This window comes from Prosopis cineraria, unplaced genomic scaffold, assembly GCF_029017545.1.
Source record: "Prosopis cineraria cultivar Desert tree isolate PC_DT_omini unplaced genomic scaffold, ASM2901754v1 PC11, whole genome shotgun sequence".
NCBI lineage: Eukaryota > Viridiplantae > Streptophyta > Magnoliopsida > Fabales > Fabaceae > Prosopis > Prosopis cineraria.
The window spans coordinates 45,593,331-45,619,807 of NW_026555342.1; the positions used below are offsets into that span (position 1 = coordinate 45,593,331).

At 29.1% G+C, this 26,477-nt stretch overlaps 1 protein-coding gene and 1 long non-coding RNA gene across 2 annotated transcripts; both read right to left on the reverse strand.

Moving 5' to 3' along the window:
- Positions 1–3,231: 3,231 nt before the first annotated feature.
- On the reverse strand, positions 3,232–11,973 carry LOC129285061 (uncharacterized). The gene is made up of 3 exons (XR_008587071.1): positions 11,779–11,973; positions 11,596–11,652; positions 3,232–3,467 (listed from the first exon to the last, which is right to left on the reverse strand). It is a non-coding gene; the product is annotated as an uncharacterized LOC129285061 (long non-coding RNA).
- Positions 11,974–20,797: 8,824 nt separating this feature from the next.
- LOC129284762 (pathogenesis-related genes transcriptional activator PTI5-like) lies at positions 20,798–21,668 on the reverse strand. The gene has a single exon (XM_054920223.1). The coding sequence runs from the start codon at positions 21,607–21,609 to the stop codon at positions 21,142–21,144; it is 468 nt and encodes a 155-aa protein (XP_054776198.1). The 5' UTR covers positions 21,610–21,668; the 3' UTR covers positions 20,798–21,141.
- Between the last annotated feature and the right edge of the window lie 4,809 nt (positions 21,669–26,477).

Genomic DNA, 26,477 nt, shown 5'->3' on the forward strand with positions numbered 1-26,477 from the left:
TCCTATCTTAACTATAGGATAAAGCTTCTCCTCATTAATTGTTGGCAAACTTTTAATTTTTATGCAGTATTTTATTACCCACTCCATTTTAAATTATATGACACTTTTTTAAAAAAATTCATCTTAAACTATAAAATACTTTAGATAGATTAAAGTTTTATTAAATACATCAATTCTAATATTATTCTTTCTCTCTCTATAATTAATTTCCATCTTTTATCTTTTTAATGTATTAAATGATAGGTATTTTTAAAAGTTTACATTTTTATTTTTAAAAGATAAGATTATTAAGTTTATTTAATGGAATTTATTGGTATGTAAGATTTTATTTAAAAGTGTCTTATAATTTGAGATGGAGAGAGCATTAATTTTATTGAAGGCAACATTGGAGAATCATATCTTTTTGAAAAATAAGATATTCCGTGCATTCCTTAATATAAATTGAAGTTTAAAAGTTTTTTTTTGTTTTGAATATAAAATAAAGTTAGAGTAATTAATTCTTTTTTAATTTCACTTTTTATTTATTTATTATCATTTAAATTCTTAAACAATAATTTATTGTGATAATTAATTAAAAAGAAGGATAAAATTAAAAAGTTATAAATTTTTTCATTTTCAAAAGTATAACTAACATTTTTTAACCAATTTTGTAGAATATTAAAAAGTAAAATACCATCAATTATCACTCCTTGAAAATTGTAATATAATTATTAAGCATATATCAAAGTGATTGTGGCCAAAGTATCGTCACTGAAAACTGCTATGTTAATTAATAGTAGCTCTCATTATCGCCGTTGGAATTTGGTGGTCTACGTCAGCGAGAGATTTCATGTGGCCATTAATAAGCTTGTATAAAAGTCAAATTAATAAGGTGACCATTAATTATTGTCAGTGAAAGTCCTTTTTAGTTGCAACGTGGCCACATTAAGGCTATTAAAAAGAACGATATTTTTGGTCGCAATCCACACAGTATTGGGATCCTCTAAATTGGCTTTTGGCAACGTTGATAAGTTGTATCCTTCCGATACTTCATAATATTTTCACCTTAAATTATAAAATATTTTTAAATAAAATTTTATATATTAATAAATTTCATTACAAAAATTTAATAATTTTATTTTTTTAAAATAAAAATATAAAATTTTATAAATAACTTTTATTTTAATATATTAAAAAGAGAAATAGATGAAAATTAAATAGACAGGCAAATTGTAATATTAAAATAAATATATTTAATAAAATTTTAATTTTTTTAAAGTATTTTATATTTTGAAATGCTGAATGTCTTTTAAAAGTATTTTATAATTTAAAATAGAGAGAGTACAAGAAATTTTGAAAAAATTTGTTGAGTTCTTAATATAAGGCAAAGTCAAGGTAACTATTTTTTTATCAATTTATTCATTATTTTTTGAATTCCTAAAAACAATTTATTATGTTATTAATTGTAAAAGAAAAAAAATCCAAAACTTACATCTTTTCTAAAGTAATTTTAAGGATTTAATTATCATTTTTAATAAGCAAGAAGTTAGTTAAGTTTTATAAAGATTAAGAAAAATAGTTAAAAGTGATTTATATTATTAAAATGGTAAAAAAAAAATTATCATTACTTTTGAAAAACTTTAGCGTGACAAGAGTTACGAGAAACAAATTCACATAATTTAGTAAGGCCTCCGTTTGGTTCGTTGAAAGCATTTTGATGAAATTGGAATTAAAAATAAAATTAGAATTGAAATCAAAAAAAGAAAAGAAATTAAAGTTAAAAGTATGTTTGGTGTGATTGAAAATAAAGAATAGAAACTTCAAATTAATTTTTTTTATATATATGTATGTTAAATTAAAAAGACAATAATCCCCTCATCTCTTTCACACCATCCTTCTTTCCTCTCTTCATCACACCTATCATCCTCCTCTTTTAATTAGATTTTTCAAATATGCAATAATCAACAAATTTAACTACAATAACCAACACTCATGATCAAATTGCATAATCAACAAATCTAATCACGACTTGCAGCATTTTTACATATCTACCTTGTATCGTCTACTTCCAACTTCTGGTGATAAGCCTTGCCATAAAGCTTGAAATGAAACAACTATACCACACCATGTCAGCTTTGAACTCCTAAATGCTGATGAAGTTATTTGAAAAAGTAGCCATTTTTAGTGGAAAGTAGAAAACCAGTTGAAATCGATGGCATTCAATTCATGTGCTTGTGCACACATTTGGAGGCACGACGTGACATCAGATGAGGATTTCACTGACGTTGATGGCTAAGAAGTAGAGCAGCGAGACATTGTCGATGATAGTGGAACCAAATTATGTGGCAAAGGAGTTCGATAAGTTCTTCAAGGGACCATTATTCTTTTTCATAGGGTGCACAACGACGACGACGAAGGTAATGGACAGCATGGATGCAAGATAGCAACGATGAAGGTGAGGGTCGGTAAGGGTGCACGACAGTTATGATGAAAGTGGTGGGTGGAGGAAGGTGTAAGGTCACCCTTACTTATCCACAATTAACTCCATAAAATAAAGGTAATTATGGGAATAATTTAAATGGATCATCAAGTTTGTAAAATTTTTATAAATGGGATCCCAAATTTTTAAAACTTAAAATGATATAAAATTATTTCATAAATTAAAATTAAAGCAAAACATATATAAGGAAGTATGAATATCATATAAAGTAAGATAACATCAAATTTGGGTCAAAAGTGCGAAAACAAAGATTTTGGCAAAATACGTTGTAGCATAAAATTTATATTGTAGCATAAACCACAGAAGCTATGACAGCAGCAAAAAGCTGTCATAGCAGACTTCCTGTTTGAACTTTCGACACGTACCAAATCTCCATCCAACGTCTGATTGAAGTGATCTAAGTGTTTACAGAAAGCTTTCTCCGAGCTTTAACTAATGACACTAGTTTTACATTCAAGTCATTTTTCAATCAAAAGTTGAACACCAAAATGTAAACTCACTTATTTATGCTTTCAAAACACAACTAAGGTGTCCAAAACTCACTCCAAGTGTCAAAAGTCTATACTAACCCTTAGACCATATTCAATAGACTTAGGATAACCTATGTAACATATCACAATAATCAGATATCACATATTTCATAATTTCAACCATCAACCCCTAAATTTAAGAAATAACAAGGGGAGGCAATTTGACTTTAAAACTTAATATAATTCAATATAACCATGCATATAGTCAAATTTATACTTGCATTAATATTTTGACCTTACTCATCTATCTCACCTAAAAAGATACCACCTGCACTAGGCCTAAAATATACCTTTCAATACTCAATATTCAATAGTACAAATAATAACAAAATATGGACATCTTAGTTGGCAATATCAATTAATTACACATATGCAATTAAAATTACGAGAGGCCTATAATAGGAAACTGAGTTTCCAAGCCTCTGATGCTTTCCCTTTATCCTTCTTGGAACTAATGCCTATAAAATGTTAAATAGAGGGGTGAGTATAACCACTTAGTAACCGAGTTTCACCTAATCTATATAGTTGCATATCAACTGAAAACAAATGTAATTGGCAATAAACACACATATAAAGTATGTATGACAACATATAGCCTCGACCACAATGATAACAACCATTTGATCGAGCTTTAAACACATAACCATATATATTAATAATGCAATGCCTGAGGTCGCAATAATACCAACCATGTGCCCCTAAGCTGCACTAGATCATAATACTAACAACCATATGATCAGGACTAAATGCATGATCATATGCTAATCTTATACCTTCCTGATTGCCTTCGATATGAAACTGGTGGTTATGCAATAGCTACACCCTTCACGAACTAACTCAGCCTTCCACTTGTGAGGAGCTATTGGACTAGGGTCAACTTATTCATTTGTGTAATTAGGTTTTCCATAATACTAACAACCATAAAGTGTCATACCCCTGATCTAGCTTCCTCATAAACTAGTAGAGACTAATTAGGTTCGAGTCCCTTATTGAACAAGTGGGACAGTTCTAAATCAACCATGAGATACGAACCACCTCCCAATTTTAATGATCAGTGCCAAAGCAAGTTTTTGATTCCAACAATCATTGCCAATACCACATAGATTTATCAATCTATTCCTTTCCCTAAGCAAACTCCTACTAATGATTATATTATACACGTATACCACATATTTATGCATCTCAATTATCAATCACATAACATGGATTCACATATCCATACTCACATAATCTACTCCACATACCAAATGCCACATAACAAATAGTAGATATTCACATAATCTCAATTATCATCATTATTCATATGTAAGTGAACACAAAACTTCAACAATATCTGTCACACCTTAGTTTTTAAGGTGTGACTGACATGAAATATGAGATAGACTCACATTCCATAAGCTTTAAATAACTAAAAAATTAATTCAAAGTAACAATATAATTTACATCCAAATTTAAAATTTATAAAGTTTTTACTATTTTGTCAAAATTTCAGCAGAGTTTTCCCTATAATTAGGACCTCCCCAAAATTTCTATAATAACAAAAACCTATCAACTAAACCAAAAAGGGAATTTAACTTCACACCAGTAGATTTCACAATAATAAAATAAGATTAGGATCTAACTACGGTATACGTGGAGCATTAAACTACAGTTGTATAATATAATACACATTTACATTAAACTAAATATCAATAGGTTCTTCCACTAACCAAAAGCAATAGTGCCCTTTAATGACTAGTAGGAGGTTCAGGGTCAGCTACAATGTCTTAGAGCAAAGAAATTTTTGATGAGTAACGTTCCAATTAAAATTATAATTTAAAAAAAATTATAAAGATAGTAACTAATAAATTTAATTCAATAACTTCATAAAATAATGAAACATATACTTAAGCTAGCAATAGATAACGAGTTTTCTCAATAATATAACTATGAAATTAAACAATGCTATTAGAATAACATAAATATTTAAAACCTATATAACTCATAAATATAAAAATTTTTAATAATAGTGCAATTCGATAAAATACTTTTAGAGAATTAATAGAGAAATGAAAATTTAAATTTAAATTTAGGAGGGCTTCATTAGAATGAATAACAAGCATGAATACACAGTCTACGAGAGTAAATAATCAATCAAGCGTGGCTGAAAGCCATAAAACAAGCATGGCAAGAGCCACGAATCAAGCGCAGGCATGAAGCCCACGAAAAACAAGCATGAGTGTGATGCTCACAAATAACCATCCCTCCATTTCACATGCATTGGCCATCGCACGAGGCTAGCACTTCTTATAAGCACCCTGCCAGCTAAGTGTACTATGGCGCACCAAGGGCTAATGGGACTGACGTTAGCATCCACCATTTTAAACACAGTCCTCTTCAGTAAAATCAAGCATGTATGGAGAAAGAAAACAATTTATTTTTTTTTTCAAAACACTATTCAAACATCATTTTCCTTTATCCAAATTTATCATTATTTCCTCCATACATGAATCATTGCATAAAAATTTTTATCAACATAAAATTTAGTAATTAAACTACTTTTAAAGAATAAATTATTTATTTATTATATGTGCATTTCAACCATTACTTATCAATAACATAATCATCAGTAAAACCAAGACATTTTCGTTAATAAGACAATTGTTAAAAAAATAGGATTAACAATGATATTAGTACAATTTATAAAGGAATAATAATAAAATTTAACTAAAGGATTTTATAAGCACCTTACTAAAAATTTATTCAGAACGCTACTCACTCACTTGAAAATTTTTTAAAAATATTAAAGCATGCTTCTCCTAACTTTTTCACTTTAATTTAATGATGCCTTTATTTTCCTGACAAATAAATCATAATACTAAAATCATTCATCAAATAATTTTTTAAACATTTGGCGGGCATTTAAATTCAATCCAAACAATATTAAAGATAATATTATAACTAATGATGTTTCAAATATTCTTAAGTTAGTTAAACCTTTACCAACTCTTAATTCATCCTCATATCTCATTGTAACCTATTCTTAACATATGTCATAATAACTCGTATCAACCAGTCTCATGCTTTCTTTAGATTTAATAACATATCATGCCAGCATCCTATGTATTCCTTTCTCTTACTTTGATATTTTAAAATTTCAATTAATAACTTGAGCCAAAATTCATATACGCTCCTTCAAACTATAACATGAAAACTTAACAACACTTAATTCACCAATTTCTTCTTTCATACATTTTTACAATTACCTTAAGGCATGCATTTATGATTGACAAAATTATAAGATAAGTAACCAAGAAATTTCTACAACTTTCAAACTTTTACTTTTATTAATTATACTCAACTCAACATGATCAAGCAATTTCCAATACCAACTGAAACCACACCTCAATCCTCACTAAAAAATAAGGAACAGGGACCACATCAACCGACTGAAAGAAGAAGAGAATATTGTAGTGTTGTTGTTGCCATTGAAGAAAGAAAAGAGAGGATCAATGATTTACCTCATCCTAAAGTGCAGCAATGATAGCTCATAACTAGCAGGTGGTCGATACTGATGAAGAAGGAAGAGTTCTAATCTATAGCTCGAATGAGAAAGAAGAAAACCAGCAATTGCAGCCAGGAAAGGAAAGAAATTTAGCTTAATATACACATGTACAAAAAGTTTAGCAACTGGGAAGCAAGAAGGATTGAAGTTAAATACATACACATACACAAACAGATGCCCAACCTAAATAGAGAAGCGAGAGATGACAGCAAAGAATGAAGAGATTCCAGTGACTCTACTCTTCTAGCTACAAAGACACACTAGTGATGCAAGGTGTGGACCAACGGTGAGAAGAAGAACAAATCAAAGGTAAGGAGAAAATACCGACAATGATGAGAGAAAAGAGGTCTAAGTCAGTGAAGATAATAAAAGAAAATGCTCTATTTTTCTTTCTCACAAAAGGATAAAATCCAATCCAAGAAATATTTGCACAAATTACAAGAAAAGGTACAAGAAAATCACAAGAAAGAGAATAAGAAAATTACCAAAAAGAGCACAACATTTTCTAAAATTGAAAATCAAACTTTTGCTCAAAAAATTTAAACTTTGGATTCTCAAGAAAATTTCTAACATAAGTTCCTCTAAATTATCAATTTTTATTTGCTATAAATCTTATTTAAACAAAATATCCATTGGAATAAATTTTTGTTTGATGAAAAATTTAAGGTCACTACAATATCACATTCTCAAATATGTCAATTTTGCATCAAGAGTTTAAAATAGTAAACATGTTTCAAATCATCCATTTCAATAAGAATCCATTAATATTCAACTATATAAATTAGGTTTTCCTCGGCTATATCAAACCTTTGAGAGGTTAAAGGTTACCCCTCAATCATAGCTGGCTTTTTGAGTTAAATTCAAGCTCACCGATACTTCATGAGGTTAGTCTACAATTACATTAACACTCGTCACTAATAATAATTAAAATTACCACTTCTAACATCTAATTTCATATTTTAACAACCAAATTTCTTAACTGCAAGATCAACCTCATATTCAATAAGTTTCTTAACTCCTATTAATTTCATTTAGCTCTCAACAATTTAAATAATCATTAATATATCATATAACAACCTATAATCATCATCAATGTTACAACTTACTCACTTCCAACTCTTAAATTTCAACACTTTCATCAGCCAAAACTCTTAAGTCATGAGTTGGATCACCACATTAAGTTTATTAACTCCCATTAGCTCCAACTAGCATTAATAAAAACTTTAATCAACATCAATGGTAGCTGCTTACCTCAACCAATACTATTTATGGCACTTTAGGGCATAATTTTGTCCATAATTGAGAGCCCACTCTTATGGATCTACAAAACTATTATATCTAGGCTTAGATAACTTAAATAACTCATATTAATCCTAATTAGACCAATGGATTCAGATCCATGGCCCAAGGTTCGAAAATCATCACCTCCCAACCTCAAATCTCACTTCCAAAATGTGTAAAGAAAAGAAAAAGAAACAAGAAAGATATACCTAGGTGAGATCAAGTTCCAATCACCTCTAAAATGCTTAAGAGTTGATGTCTTAGCAGAGAAACAACTCTCTTCATCACCCTCCCTTTGTTTTAGACTCATTTTAACTTGTTTTCGGATGTTTTCACATTTAAAAAAAAAAGCTGATTGTAATTTATGTCGCAGCGTAATGCACTAGGCCAAAAATCTGATTTCTTTTCTCTTTAATTTGAGCTCAGGTGACTCAATTCATTTTCGAACCTAATCCAAAAGCTAAATCCAAACCCAATAGCCATTTCCAACTATTTTAAAATCTATTTATAGTTAAATTTATAAATTTACCCTTCAATGACTTAATTAACCAAAGGAATAATTTTTGAAATGTTACAGAGGGAGAAGGTTGATAAAGGCCAAGGACAAAGTGCACATGAAGAATATTTTTCTAGGAAATAAAATTTTCTTTGGGGTGTTGCCAAGAATCTATTTTTCATTATCTCTCCTGAAAATGGGCTATCAAGTATCAAAATTCCTCTTAACTAGTCAAAAAAAAATTTCCTTTTCCTTTTCCTTTTTGTGATGCCTATTTCATATGAACCAAACAAGATGTATGTCACATTCCAATGCTAAAAGTATGATCGGCATGGAATCTGAGATAAACTCATATTCCATAAATCTTAATTAACCAAAGATTAAACTAAATTATAGATATATAATTTATAAAGTTCATAAAGTATTAAATATTTTGTAGAATTTTTGGTAAAATTTTCTCTGTAACTTGGACATCCCAAAATATCTACAATAGGAAGCCTGCCAGTTAATCCAACAAAGAAGACTAGCTCCACACCAGCAAATTCATATCAGCAAAATAAAACTAAGACCTAACTATGATATACATGAAGCATTAAATTAACATTTCATAATATAAAATATATTTACATCAAAAGTAACTAAATCATACTTCCATGGTTCAAAAAAAAAAAAGCAATTGTATCCCCTAACGATTAGTAGGAAGTGCGAGGTCAATTTTAATATCTGAAATCAAAAAAAAATTTTTTGGTGAGTAGTGTTCCAATTTATAGTTAAAGGTAATAATGAAAAGTAAATCAATGAGTCAATTAATAATTTAGTGAAATAATCAATTAAAAATAGTATAAACCATGAATACATAAATACAAATATTTTTTTTAAATCTCAAATTTCTTTTCCTTCTTCTCTCTCTCTCTCTCTCTCTTTAATTTCTACACATACTTACACATCTTGATATATATATATATATATATGGCTCAATATAGAATCCATATATAGTAAAAATAGTAGTCTGCTTTCTAAAATCAAATTTCAAGAAAATAGTTTCAAATTTCTTTCTTTAGCGAGACTTAATTAATACAATTAACAAGTGTAGACACACAGTTCACAAGAGCAAATACCCAATAAATGTGAATGTATAGTCCATGAGGGTAAGTCACTAACAAGCGTGGCTTAAAACCATGAAATAATCAAACACAGCTAGAAGCCAAAAAACAAAAGCAAGCATCAAGCTCACCAAAAAAAGCACGAGTACAACACTCATGAATATCCATTTCTTCATTTCACGTACGTTGGCCTGCACACAGGGCTAACATCTCTTACCAGCACCTTACTAACTAGGTGTATTATGCCATGCTAAGGGCTAATAGAATTGTCATTAGCATCTAATATTTTGAACTCAATCCCTTTAATTAAATCGAGTGTGCATGGAGTTGAAACATTCATTTAAAACCATTTCTTTAAAAAATTCTTTTAAAATTATTTCTTTCAAAATATAATATCTAGCTATCAAATTTTCTTTCCAATTTTTCTCCATGCAAGAATTACCACATTAACCACTATCATATAAATTACGAAATTTAGACAATAGATATGCTTATAATAAATAATCAATTAATAATGTATCAAATCTAAATATTCCTTAATAATAGCATAATTTTTTAATGAAAATAAAGTAGGTTCTGTAACGAACCAATTATTATAAAAGTGAGGTAAGTAAGAAGAATTGTATAAATCACAAAAATAAAAATAACAAGAATATTTATTCTACCTTTAAAGGAATAATACAAAAATTTAAATAAAAAAATTTTATAAACACTTTGCAATAAATTATTTGAAATGCTACCCACTTACTTGAGAGTTTTTTTAATAATTCTAAAGCTTATTTCACTTCAATTTCTCACTTAATTTCAAGAGTACCATTAATTTTCCTAATAAATTAATCACAATTCAAAAATCACTTATTCATTCTTTTCTTAAAATAAATAAGTTTTTTAATGTCCTAACCATCAACAATTAACAAAATTCTTTTTTACTCTAATAAGTCCTCTACCTCATTCAATATCACTTGTCAATTAATTTCTCAAATAATTAGTGACATTTAAATTAATTCCAAATAACATTACAACTATGCATGTTCAGCCAATGATTTCCTTATCACATTATTAACTTAACAATAACCCAACTAAAATAATAGAAGACCTTTTAGTTCCTTTTATAGCTTTTTAAAGCTTAATGAAACGTCATAACCATTATTTAACATTACCTCTCTTAAGTACCTCAAGATGTCAATTTAATAGCTCAAGCCACCATTTACACATATCCCTTTAAAACTAATAATATGTAAATTAAACAATTTTCATTTTTGTCAAATTTTCTATCATGCATTTTATAAACACCTTGAGTGCATCAATGTCAATTCACAATAAGCACCAACCAATGTGACTCTAATACTATCCTCAATTCAAATCCAATTCCTTTCTCAAACATTTCAACAAATACTCCATGGACATTCCAATTTAAATTAAGAAACAAGCATACATCTTGATATAAAATAGGTAACCCCACTTTTAAGCTCAAATGTAATTTTTTAAAGTTTTTCAACATCAACATAAACTTTTAAACTAGAATATAAACTTGTTAATGAGTTCCAAATTTAATTATACTAATCCATTAACACCTTAATCTTCTCTTAAACAACAAAAAAAACCTTGATAGCCCTCACATATGTTCACTACAGACCCAAATTATATTAATACCAATTTCTTCTCATCAGTTAATTCCTAAGTCAAACTCTCCTACACTACTCAAGTATCATCAATAATACAAAACATTTTAAAATAAATCTCCATCAAGCCTTTGAATCACATTTGACAAGAAACTAAAATCAACAACAAAAAATCTTAAGATTTTCAATAGGTATTATACTAACACATGCTCCTTCAAGATAAACATAAAAATTTAATAATACTCATTCACTATATTCTTCTCTCAAATATTTTGATGAACACCTTAGGAGCATTCATCAAAGTTCAGTCTTCATCAGGCCTCCAACAATTTAATCTACTTCCCATATTAACTTTATCAATCAACATTCAGCTTGGCATAAGAAAAAAAATGTTCACAGCACCAACCGAAATTTCCATTCAAATTCAAAAATAATCATGACAGCACTAAGCGGAACAGAGATGCGTCTTCGGTGAGGAAAGAAGGAGAATCCACTTTGCTATTGAAACCGAAGGAGAAGAAGGAAGAACGAGTGTCTTACCTACAACCAAAGTGCAGTGGAGCTGCCACTAGAAAAGAGAAAGGATGTTTCAACCAACTGTTCAACGAAGAGGAAGAGCAAAAATTACAGACCAGAACAATAAAAGGATTTGAGCTTACTACCCACACACACTAGGAAGCCCAACAGCTAAGAAGGATAGGAAGTTGAAGCTGACTCACACACCTGCCTTACACACCGAGGATGAAGCTGAAAAATTCAGAAATGAAACAGGGCAGCAGACCAAAGTGGAAATCCGGTGACTTCCACACCGCTGAAGCAGATGGCGTTGATGGTGAGAAGGCCGGCGGCGAGTTGCTGGCATTGGAAAGAAGAAGACCGACAAATAGAGAAGCTGATCGGAGAAGGAAGACAGAACCGACTCTCTTTCTATCTCTCAAAGCGATCTGGTGTTCAAGTGAGGATAAAATTCTGAATGGAAGAAAATTGGGAAAATTACCAGTAGCGGCGCCAGGAAATATTGCAAGAAAGGACATTAAATTTTTTTATAATTTAAAATTAAATAAAAATTAAACTTTTATCTAGTAGAATTTGAACTCTTAACCTTTAAGAAAGTTACTAATATAAATTTTAATAAACTACCACTCTTCACTTGTTATAAAATTTTAAAGATTAAATAAAATATTAATTGAGTTTATTTAATTTAAAATTTAGAGTCATTATAACATAAGATTTTTTTTATCAATGATAACTTATATATATATATATATATATTATTCAAAAATTTATAAGGATATTACTCTCTCAATCTCTCCATTTCTCTCTAATGTTACCCCTTTTTTATTTAATTTATTAATATTTAAATTCTTACATAATAATTTATTAGGGTTAAAATTTAATTTTTACTCCTATACTTATTTTTTAGGAGCGCTAGGCATCCTATATTCTTAAGTGAGGCAATTTTATCCTTAACCTATTTTTCAGAGAAGCAAAAACCCCCTTCCGTTAATCAATCATTATTTTTTTTTATTTTCTACTATAGCATGTCTTTTGATACTAATTTGCCTCTAAATTCTTTTTTTAGTAGTGTTAAGCCTCTTAAAGTTTTTTTCTCGAAGCGTTAGGCACCCTAAAATCTTGTTAAAATAAAATTAAATAAATATTGTTAAAATATTAAGTATTTTAATATTGTTAAAATATTACACCACCCAATTTAATATTGTTAAAATATTAAATATTGTTAAAAATTGAATAAATATTACACTACCCAATTTAATATTTTAAATAATAATATTTAAATTATTAAATGTTAAAATACTTAATATTTTAATAATATTTATTAAATTTTATTTTAACAAGACTTCAAGGTACCTAGTGCTTTGAGAAAAAGACTTTAGTATGCTTAGTGCTCCTAAAAAATGAGTTCATGGATAAATTAGCATCAAATGACATGCCACGTCTTACACGTTACTATGTGTGAGCTCCACGCATATGCCACATCAGTAGAAAACAAAAAATTAACGACTAAGGGGGTTTTTGCTCTTTTGAAAAATAGTTCAGGGGTAAAATTATCCAACTTAAAAGTATAGAGTGCCCAACTCTTAAAAAATAAGTACATGAGAAAAATTAAATGTTAACCCTAATTTATTATGGTTATTGGTTGCAAAAATGGAAAAATTGAAAAGTTACCCATTCTTTTAAACAATTTTAAGGATATAGCTATCATTTTTTAGTAAGTGTAAAGCTAGTTAATTTTTTTTTTTCAATCAAAATTAGTTAATTTGGTCTTATATTAAGTACCGAAAAGAGTATGTTATTTGTATTAGGCATATTGGGCTTTTGTGCAAATAATATAAAGGATTCATTCTATTTTGGGGGAATGGCATTAAGGGCCTTAAAAACAGACTTTATTGCAATTTGGGCCTAAATGAATCTAATATTGCTCTGCAGGCCTTGAGGCTCTTATTGTCAATTTTTTGAGACCAAAAGTATAATTTTTCCCTTTGTTTGATTTGAATTTAGAATTTGCGTGAATTCTCAAAATAATGAAATAGACCATGAATGATATGACATCTACTATGCACAAGATAATGTCCACGCATCTTAACTGAAAGTCCATGCATTTTAAGTATTTCACTAACCTTAGCTTTAGCAAAAATGACTAGACAAATCATGCAAGACACAATATCCACTATGCATAATATGATGTCTACATGTGCTGAACAAAAAATTCATACATTTTCAGTATTTCACTAGCTTAAGTTATAACAAAATGACGTTAGGTAGACCATGCACGACATAACATTCACTATGCATAAGACGATGTCCACGCATACTCAACAAAAAGTCTATGCATTTCCAATATTAAGAAGGACAATTACATCATATATGAATAATTTCATGTTGGTATTAGCCTAGGTACTAAAATAAGAACTCACATAAAATTTGACACAATATTCCAAGTCTGATATATACAAAAAGTTAGCCACGATATCCAAAATATCTAACAGTTGTTTTTCTATATACAAAGAAAAAAAAATTTGTGATTCCCACTTACCTAAAAAATATTATTTGAAAATACTTTCATATACATAATTATAGTTACTTGTGTACACCAAAGAAGTACAATGTAACCACTTCTCATGCTGGGTTAGGATTTTTGCATGTCTTGTGATTGTATCCGGTCTTTTCACATCTTGAACAATGATAAATTTTATTATCTTGGAAGATTCTATCCTCCTTATTCGTGAACTCTCAGGAGGATAGCTAGTTAAAGACAATTGTAAGAAAAAAAAGTTTATGATATATTCTCACCTAAAAGTCCATGTGATTTCAATTTATCATTATACTAGGCTTAACAAAATACTGAAGTTAGGCAAATAATGCATAACACATTATTCATTATGCAAAATATAAGGTCCATTTATTCTCAACTAAAAGTCTATAAGATTCTATTTTATCAGTAGGCTAGGCTTGACAAAATACACTAGTAAGCAAACAATGCACAACTCATATCTACTATGCACAACATAAGATTCATATATTCTCAACTAAAAGTTCATAAGATTCTACTTTATCAGTAAGTTAGGCTTAACAAAATGCACAAATAGGCAAACAATGCATAACACAATATCTACTATGCACAATACAAGGTTCTTTTATTTCAACTAAAAGTCTATAAGATTCTGCTTTATCAATAAGCTAGGCTTGACAAAATACACAAGTAAGCAAACAATGAACAACATAATATCTACTATGCACAACATAAGGTTCATTTATTCTCAACTAAAAGTTCATACGATTCTATTTTATCAGTAGGTTAGGCTTGACAAAATGCAAAGGTAAGTAAATAATGCACAACATAATATCCACTATGCATAATATAAGGTTCATATATTCTCAACTAAAATTCTATACAATTCTACTTTATCAGTAGGTTAGGCTTAACAAGATACACAAATAGACAAATAATGCATAACACAATATCTACTATGCACAATATAAGGTTTATTTATTTTCAACTAAAAGTCTATAAGATTCTACTTTATCAGTAGGCTAGGCTTGACAAAATGTAGAAGTAAGCAAACAATGCACAACACAATATCCACGATGCATAACTTAAGGTTCATATATTCTCAACTAAAAGTCTATACGATTCTACTTTATCAGTAGGTTATGCTTAACGAAATGCACAAATAGGCAAACAATGCATAACACAATATCCATTATGCACAATATAAGGTTCATTTATTCTCAACTAAAAGTTCATAAGATTCTACTTTATCAGTAGGTTAGGCTTGACAAAATATGCAAGTAAGCAAACAATGCACAACACAATATCCACCATGCACAACACAATCTTCATATATTCTAAATTAAAAGTCCATGTGTGTCCAATTTATCAGTTGGCTAGATTTAACAAAAAGTTTCTCAAGTTTATTAATAATAAAAAGTCTATATATAACATGACAAAGTTCATTTATTAACAACACAATGTCCATCTATTTCACATGATTTGTTTAATTAAACTAAACATTTAAAAAAGTTTCTCCAATTAATGAAGAACAAAAGGTCCGTATATAAGATGAAAGTATCTATTTGCTAATAACACAATGTTCATATATTTACAATACAAGTTTCATTGATATGATACATATAAATATCCGCATAAGTTAATTGTAAAGTTTGCATAATGTAAACTTCATAAATAACAACATAAATTTCATAAACAATATCTACACCAGAATATTTATATCAGTTGCAAAAAAGTATCTATTAAAAACAATAAAAAGTCCATAAATAACAACTTGTTTTCATTAAATGAATGTGAACGCGTACATTATGATTAGATAAAACTAATATAGCTCAAATTCTCTCTATATTCTTTTTTGACGAAATAAAACTGATAATGGCGGATGCAGCACTTGATCCATTCTTTCTACACTATGGCGAATCATTTCAAGAAGTTGGTTGGTGTGAGAGGAATGTAATCAAATGAACGTTTGATCATTTTTTCCATATCTATCTGGATAAAAGTGAATCGTCCACTTATACCTATTGAATGAAAAAGCTTCAAATGAGAGAAAGAAGGAAGAAGGAGGAAGAAGAAGAGAGGGAATAGAGAAGTATAATGGGAAGGAAAATAAATTTGGTTATCGTACAAGTGTCTAAAGAGGAAGAGAGAGAAGGACGAGGGAGGAAGGATGGAGGAAGAAGCAGCTGGTTATGGGAGGGACAAATTAGTCGTTTCACCAAAAAAACATAATTGCAAATGAGACCTATCCTCAGAATAATTTTAGAATTTATTAGGCCTTATCTGCAAAATTCTTGCTTTTTAGGGCCCTTATTGCCATTCTCCCTTCTATTTTTGTTTTCCAAAAGTTAGAATTGGATATCATTTATATATTATAAGTTTTGCATTATTCTATAGTATGATATTAGTAACAAGATTATTATACAATATTTTTTTTTTGAAAAGCCATATTATTCATATATGTAATGAATGATCTAATTTATGTTTGAACCTCATACAATTTTTTTAAATTTTTTTTCCAAACTCCATATGTGTGTCTCTTTTTTTACATTTGTTATTTGTTGTTCATGCTGGCACAGTGGCACGCATTATAGCATATGGCAACATATAATGGGAGCAAATTTTATTATATCATGAGTCTATATTTTATATTTTTGAAGTTCGATGTGTTAACATGTGTGTCTGTGGAGGTGTTATGACTTGTGACATGATTTATTTGTGCATGTGGGATCATGTGATAACATGTGCCTTATTATATATCTCTCTCAGCAAATTATACCCTTTGAATTTTTTTTCCCACTACATTCGAAAATAAAATTTTCCAACGTGTTTTTTTCTCTAATATCAGAAAATGTCATTTTTTAAAATTTCAAAATTTAAAATTATCTTGTGTCCAAAATATTTGAAAATGATTCGCTATAATTTATTCTTAGATATTTGTAAGAAATGTATATTTGATCTATATCCTTTATTTTTTTAATTAGCAAGCATATATTTATATATGCACACAAATCTCCAATATATCGGCCATAAACTTGAACAATTATAAATATTTAAGAAAAAAAATATTGTAGTCTAAAAATCACAACCTTGATTTTTGTTTTTTGTTTTTTGTGATGAATTTCTTTTTATATATATTTTATCGAATTGTTCAAAGATTTTCCGGAGATCCATGCTTGATTACGAACACCCCTTTAACTTATTCGTCAATGATGAATATGAATGAAAATGATACAAGCCCCTCGGGTTTATATATTTCTTAACTTGTAAACTTCATTTATTTTCTAGTATATAATGGGGAAACAAAACTACAAAAATAAAAAAAAAATTGGCCAAAATAATAAAATGTGAATTCTAGAAGCATAATTGATTAGCTTTGGAAAAGCTCACTGTTGCCAAGAAGAATACTAAAATTTTGCAGCATACCAAATCCATAATATTTAATAGTGTCAACATCATTGCTTTTAATCTTGGATTATGGAAGTCAAAACACGTGCTCCAAGTGATAATGACATAAAGAATTTCCATCAATATAAAAGTTGTGGTTAATAAGTTGCGGTCAATTAATATAACGTTTTATATAAAATACAATGGATCATTTCATTTGTATACATTAATTGAAGATTGACTTTATAAAAATAATAATTATCGTCATAGTGAAGCAAAAAATTAATTTTTTTTAATGCACCCTTAGCAAATGGGTTTTGAATTGGCTTTTTGAATATTCATTAGCCAATATGATGAAGATGAAGCCAAATTTCTCTAGAGCTACGACCTGTACAGCACTCTCTTTAATGATTCTTTGTGAAACCGATAGTCGAATTATTTTTCTCAATCATACAAATTAGTCAGCTAAACTTTAAAGCGTAAATACATATAACCTATTATAAGTCATGATTTAGAAAATTTTAATTTTTTTAATCAAATCCTTTAGTCAATTTCTTATTTTGATGTTTCTAAAAAATTTATGAATAATTTTTATTTTAAAAAAATGTAGAAAAATAAAAAAAAACAGTTGAACAACTGAATGAACCAATAACCTCTTTGTCTTTTCAGCTTTTAACTCTGAGTTCATTAACCAATTCTCAATGATAACTTTTTTCACAATTTCGTAACAATATTCAAGTATTGATTGATTGTGTTTATTTTATCATTAAAAAGCCATGACAAACTGTGCCGTAAATAGTTAAGTCATATGATAGCATAATAAATTTTTGCACCTTAAAGGTGCATCATCAAAGATATTGATAACTAAGTCTCATGAGAAGCCCAATGGCGAGTGAGTTTGCACATTTATTTTCTTTCTTGAAAAACATGATTGAAAGTGAGTATCCAATTCTATATAACCAAGTCTCCAATATTCTTGATAGTACTCAAAAGAGGATGGTTATGAGAAAGTTTGTTATGGGTGAGAGAGCAATAGCCTCTAGGGAATCACAATAAACGTTGGCTTTAAAGAGCTTATAGTTCCAACAAAAGGTGACACATTAAAAAATCTCCAAGAATTTAGTCGCCCTATTAGGGTGGTAACCTAAGTTTGAAAAAACTAAAAACAAAAAAGGATTCAAAAACCCAATTTCCTTTTTCATCTTAAATAAGACCTTCACAAGTTACTACACCATTATTGTTGGCCGAACAATCTATATCTACTCTAACATAACACAACCTACTTCAGAAAGACACCATTTGATTTGCAATCTTTCTAGGCTTAAGATCAAAGAGTTCATCTTCAATTGAAGTATGACGTTGATTATGTTTCAGGGTGCTGATAAAAATGTCTTTGTTAGCGTTTTAATTTCCTCCTCGATCTAAGCGGAGATTTGTGCATCTTGCTTTCTAGATATTCTTGTAGACATGAGCAAATAGTTTCTATCGTATAATTGATCTCCTTAGCTTGTTTTGCCGAATTTATTGTGTCATTTTTTACATTCCAAAAAATCCAATCCTATAAATAGTTAACTTAGAATGCTTTGCTAATGTTATCCAAACTTCCCTTGCTCTTCTGCAATCACACAAGATGTGAACAGATGAATTCATAATAACGTCATACCCAAGAAGACATGTCCTTTGGTCAATACCAAATTCTTTGATGCTGACAAATTTAGTTTTGAGACAAATTCCACGTAGATTTTCAAAGGAATGATTTGATTTTCTCGCAGAGGATTTCCATATTCTAGCCGATAATTCCAAATTGCCCTTATTTTGATGATTTTGATCTAATCACTATATAAGCGGATTTAATGAAAAAGTTTTCATCACTAGAAGACCTTCAGCATAAAGCATCATTTTCTCCATGAGAATTGGCTAGGGGGTTGGACCAGCAGGGAAATAAAATTGATAACATCAGAGTGAAGGTAACAACTCATTTTACTTGAATTCCAACCACCCATAATATGAAGAATGACATCAACATTGGCAGTCTACATCACTAATAGTTTTGGAAGGAGACCAATTATCATACCAAAGCGATATATTTGGTCACCTTACCATCCTTCGAACCAACATGAATCATAAATTTATTTTAAACTTTGTAAATACTACTCCAAGTGTAAGAAGATGAACTATGTTTATATATAATTACATGGATGCATAATATAAGCCACTTGGTTGGATTCTAATAAGGTATAATGAACTCGGGATCTATGCTATCTTTGGTATTAGATTTGGATTGTCACATTTTTATCTTTACTTGCAAGCATTATTTTTCAAAAAATAAAAAAAAGGAGGTTGTAGAGAAGTTGTTCTTATTTTATATTTTACAGAATTGGATCAAATAAGTTGGCTCAACTAGTTGGGTTGGGAACTGGTCACATGTACAGTTCGAAATTGTTAGGAAACCAAAGGGTCAGAGAATTGGTGATGAATCAATCGGAACGATAAAACCGATGTTCCAAATGGTTGACCCAGTCAAATATTTATGTTTATTTTTAAAAATTTTAATTCATATTATAAGCTATGATCTATGCATATATGTTAGTAAGTATTTGAAAAAATAATAAATAAAAATTAACATATAGTTAAGTAATATGTATTTATTTTAAAATTATAAATTATGAGATAAGTAAATATATAATTTGGACGGCAATTAAGTATCCAGTATCGATAGATATCGTGGTTTTTCCCCACTTAAATATTCATTTCATTTTTCTTATTCAGTATATACTATTTAAAATATATTAATTTATTTATGATTAGTTTACCTAGGATTTGACCAACATATCATTGAACAGTGAATAGATACCTCAATCAATCTAATTAATAGCCTGTCTGGTTTTCGTACATAATTTGACTTTTCAGAAATTTTATAAATAATTAAATCTGAAATTGTACAAAATATTTAAAAAAAATCATAAATTTAATTTAGATTTGCATTTTGCTGATGAAAGGGTGGTAGCATGCAAGTGTTGTTTCAACAACAGGAGATAATCTATTCACTTTGAATAATAGCAACATTAGAATGATCTGAAATGTTAAGCTTAATGGCTCATAATTAATCACCCTTCATGACTCCACACACTGGCTTTATCACTATTATCTCATAAATTAAGTGGGCTTCACATGTTTTGATTAGCTCTAATAATAATAATAATATCCTTTGATCCATTAGATGTGCTTATTATATACTCTTCTGTTGTACAGTTGATCATCAGTTGAACAAATATCACTCTACAGCCACATGTTCACAATCCAATTTTATTAAGATACAATTGATGAACAAAAAAGTCTCATTTTTTTCTTATCATAGACAATATAACCAATTATTTCAAATTACATATCTAGATAAATAAATGCAATCAATTACATTACCATTAATTGCGAAACACACACCTAATTAATTTTATTTTGTACACAACAAATAAATCAAATTTGAGATGATAAATCTGATGCATAACATTCTCACTCTTTCTAGATCTCTTTATTTCTTCCCCACACACATACAAATTCAAATCCAAATTAAATTACCTACATCTATAGTTAGATGACTAGATCCATATATCAGGAATCAACCATGACTATCAACATAACTCACGCATGAGCTAACTACAGCTTTTGAATCAGACAGCTTTTGAATCAGAATCATCAGAACTCTTGTTGTTCAATTTCTCTGGGCAGAAAAGAGAAGAGGAAGAAGATGATGATGAAGAAGAAGAGGAAGGAGCTACAACGTCAGGAGGGAAATTAAGGAGAGCCTTAGAACCTCTCATTCTGAAAGCAGCTCTGTCATAAGCCAAGGCAGCCTCTTCGGCAGTCTCAAACGTCCCCAGCCACACGCGAGCCCCATGGCGAGCCGAGTCTCGGATCTCAGCGGCGAACTTGCCCCATGGCCGCCGCCTCACACCACGGTAGTGCTTCTTGGCGACGGCAGCGACGGTCCTGCTGATGGGCTGATGGAGGCCAATAACTGGTGCAGAAAGGTGATGATGACGTGGAAGAGCGTCGGCTTCAGTGAGGACTTGGTAGATCACCATGTCTTGAGAGTCGTCCTCGTTAAGAGGAAGCTCTGTCTGGGATGAAGAGGCCATGGATATCGATGTGTTGTGTTGTGTGTGTGTGTGTTTTGAAGGATTTGAAGACCGAGCGTGAGAGGGTTTAATTTATTTAGTAGTTATCTTTTGAAAAAGAGAACGCAATGGTGGGGCCCAGTGAAGTGAATGGTTTGTGGTGGATAGAGTGGTGGAATAAGATTAGTATTTTTGTATTGGTGGCTTGGTGGGGCATAATTACATCGGCCACTATTATTGGGTTCCCCTTCAAGTACCATATGAGTTTAGAAAATCAAAGGTTGAATTTAGCAAAATAGGTGTAATCACTCATGATATAATGAATTAAGATTTAAAGTTTTATTAAAAAAATTCATGTTTAATATTTAAGAATATTTTAAATATAATTGTCTCTGTCTATAAGTAACTTAAAAAAAATATGGATTTAGAAATTAAGTTAGCACTATGTTTTTTTTTTTAAAAAAACATTGTCCGATCTGTTTCATAAGGTTCTTTGCAAAAATAAAAAGTTATATTAATTATATAACGTGTCTAATTTTTTGCCTTTCAATTTAAATGTTACTCTTATTAGAATTTGAGAAAGCATGATAGCATTGCACAAATAACAAAAAATATGTCTCATGTTTTCGTTGTCTACATTTTTTATAATAATATTTATATCCATTTAATTAATAAGATTACAATTAAAAAATTTGAGATATTTTTAATGAATAAGGTAGTATAATAACTATTTTTAAACTACATACATGAAAAATATCTCAAATACCTTATAAAAAGAATAGGATGAAGCGTTTAGTTTCCATGCTTATCACTATTCATCAATGTGGTGAAATCTAAACCATCCAAAACTTATTTTAACAATTTAGATTTAAAATTTTAAAACTATAATTAACTTTTCACAGGAAAAATTATTTTTTATTAGAATAAATTGTCTGTGTTTTAAATTCTTTATACATTAAAAGAATGATTTTTAAAAATACAGAAATAAAATTTATCAAATTTGGATTGTCTAGATGAAGGATTAGTGCTTAACTGGATCCTAATATGCACTAACCTACCATTTGAATTATATCTTTGTGGAAAAAATATATATATTTATAATCTATATAGTTTCTTTTACTCATCTTCAACTAATTTAGTTTTCTATTTTAAAAAGTAGAGATGAAAGTAAGATTGTCGGTAGGCACTAAGGCATAGTCTGGTGTTCATATGATTTGAGTTTTTGACGAGATTGTGCGACAATCAAACCAAACAAAACGACGGACAAAGTTAGGCAACGAAAAGTAGCCAGGAGCTTATTCTACTACGCGTAATTAATGAAGAAAAATCTCACCTGATTTGAAGGGTAATTATTTTCTTAGTTACCTAAAAAGTTAGACTTACATTGATTCCAGAAATTCTTTCATGAACCCAGTGCTTTATAATGTCATATGCTTATAAATATAAATTGATTTTAATTATTATTGATAATAATAGAAAGAGAAAAGATAAGAAAATAAATAAGCACTTTATTATAAAAATAAAATCATTAAAAATAGTGACATTTGAGATTTTATTTGATTAAAATTATATAATTTTATAAGATAGAATAGGGATGATATAATGCACCAGATTCATATAAGAATTTCTCCATCCATGTATTTGAATTATGAAGAAAGTCAAATAGCTAAAATCATGGAATTTGTTGGCCCATTTTAAACTGAGAGTGATACATAGTAAAAGGGAAGACTTATAGATTTAGTCTTATAGATTTAGTCTTTTATAATTAAAATATTTATTTTTAATTAAATTAAGACATATAAATTTTTTATATATTATTTATTTTATAAAAATCATTAATCTATTAATACATTAAAATCCATGTATCTTGATTTTATCAAATAAAAAAATATATTTAGGGGGATATTACTGCACCTTTTAGTATAGTGTTCCTCAAAGAATAAAAAGTTTAGTAGATAAAATGATTGATCTTTAACTCTTTTATATTGACAGTGATATACTGATATGTAACATTTTGATAATTATACTTTCCACTAGGGCTAAGGTGCATTTGTCACACCCAAAAAAAAAAGAAAAAAAAGTGACCAGCACATGATGTAAACCAAAAGACACATCACTTAAGTTTGAGATTAAGAAGCTATTCTATTTCTAAAAAAATGATTATAATTGTATTAGAATTAGGATGTCCTTAATAATTTTCATTTAAATGAATCCTTAATGTTTTTGTAAAAATCTTGACAAAACTTTCCCTATAAATTAGAACTCCCAAAAAGTCTATAATATAACTTTAAGATAAAAATCATAATAACCAGGAGCTATGCTCCTTCCAGCTAACAAATAAAGTGTACAACAAAAATAAGAACCTTAATTATAGTATATGTAAAGCACTTAATCATATTTTCAAAGCATAATACATAATTTTTTAGAATTAATTCAAAACAAGAGATTTTCAAAACAAATCTCCACCCAACTCAATAATAAGCCCTTCAATAGTCAACAGAAGGTTTAGCGTCAACTAATGTCTCTGAGACAAAAAATATTTTATAGTGAATAACGTCTCAATTTAAAATTTAAGAAAATAAAGAGAACATATACTCATGAATTTAGAGGCATATATATTTGAAAACAAATTAAAATCTCATACCCTATCAGCCACATATTTTTGTGCAATATACAATCATATATATATATATATATATAAACCCAAATAGTGATTATATAGTATTCAAATTGCACCTTTAAACTACAATATATGTGTTAAACAATAAAGAAAAAATATGTAACTCATTTTAAAATCCATACATAAAAAAAATATAGCTCATTTGACAAATATCTTTTCAGCAAGACTTAATCAAAACGATTATTTAACAAACATGGATACAAAATTCATGAGGATAAGTAGTCAACAAGTGTGAATATACAGTCCATAAGGGTAAGTATCCAACAAACATAACTTAAAGGCACGAAATGATTAAGCATAACTAGAAGCCATGAAACAAGCGCAAGCATGAAACCCATGAATAATAAGCTCGAGTACTAAGTTTATGAATAACAAGCGTGAAGATGATGTTCATGCACATCAAGCTAGTTAGGATTTAATCATAATATGTCAAGGGCTAACAAGACAACTATTAGCAATCAGTGTTTTATATTTTATCCCATCAAAATATTTATTCTCAAACATGCATGGAATTGAATTATTGTTAGAACAAAATATCATTTTTCAAATATTGTTGAATCACATGTTTTGATTATTATAAAATCAAGAGAAGAGGTATTTGTTAGTTGTGTGAATATCAAGATTCATTAAAGTGACAAAACACTACTACAAAAACGTAAGTATAAGACATCATGAAAAATGACAGTCAAATAAAAACACGTCATATATGAGAGAGGCGGGTGATGGTCAGAAAATAAATGACAGGTATTTAAATACCCATCATTTATTGTTGGACTTTAAATGACGAGTATTTAAAAAATCCGTCATTGATTTCAGCCTAATGTTTCATTTACTGGAAGGAAAAAAATAAAATTAGACTTTAAATGGCTAGTATTTCAAATACCCATCATTTAAAGTATAAACAATATATAATGGGTATCCAAACAACCATCATATATTGTGGCCCACCGTTTCAGTTTCTTATAATAAAAAAAATAAAAAATTTTAAAACTTTAAATGATGGGTGTTTTAAACACCCGTCATTTAAAGTCTGAACAATATATGATGGGTTTTTAAAACACCGGTCATATATTGTTGGCCACCGTTTCAATTTCTTAAAAGAACAAAAAAATAAAAAAATTTGAACTTTAAATGATGGTTTTTTCAAACAACCGTCATTTAAAGTTCTCAAGATATATGACGGGTGTTTTCAACACCCATCATATATTTATGAATAAATGACGGGTGTTAGAATATTTGTCATTTATTTCCTTTTTTATTTAGTTTTTGGTCTGTTTTTTCATTCCCGCCTATTTGTCTTCTCAGTATTCTCTCTTCTCCACTTACAAACAAAATCGATAAAAATCTCTCAATCTTCCTCCATTGTTGCCGTTAACCACCTTAGTCCTCTCTTATGTGAAAGTACTGCCACTTACGCCGTCTGTTGCCCCTCTCATTCGCTTCCTCTTTGTATTTCATCCTCTCTTCTCCATGATACATGCGTGTAATTTCTATGGTTTTTCTTCATTTTCTTCCAATATCCTTAGATTTTTAGATTATGGGATTGATTTATTTAATGTTATGGATTGTTTTATTAGTTAATTTTTGTTGTTTAAATTTCTCCTCATTGTTGCCCATTTTGATATTGTGGGGTGTCAAAAATTGTTAATGTTTGATGTTTTATTGACTTGAGAATGGTAGTAGATTATACACTTAGCCTTAGAATTATTATTAAGATGAAAATTAGTGATCGAAATGGAATATTTATGTCATGCCCCAAAAATAGAGGGTGACTGGCACATGTGTGAACCACTCTCACATTCTCATAAGCCTCCAAATGAATATTTATTCCATTTTACAAAAGAATAAAATAAAATTTGATCAAATTACATGAGAGCTAAAATAACTTCTTTAAACTCATTATCATAAGAAAGTGTTAACGTTTTTGTAGAAATTTCGGCAAAACCTCCCCTGTAACTAGGATCTCCCAAGAATTCTACAACAAAAATTTTTACAGATAGTAGTATAAATCAGGAGCATAGCTCCTTCCAACCAGCAACTAATATATAGATGAAAAATAAGGTTTATCAACAACCTATGTGGAGCATCTACTTTTTCTTTTGAACCAAAAAGACATGCAAATGATATATTTACATTAGAAGCAATAATACCAATCAAAATGTCCACCCATTATAGCTAATTGCCCTTTTAAGATTGATGGTGGGATCAG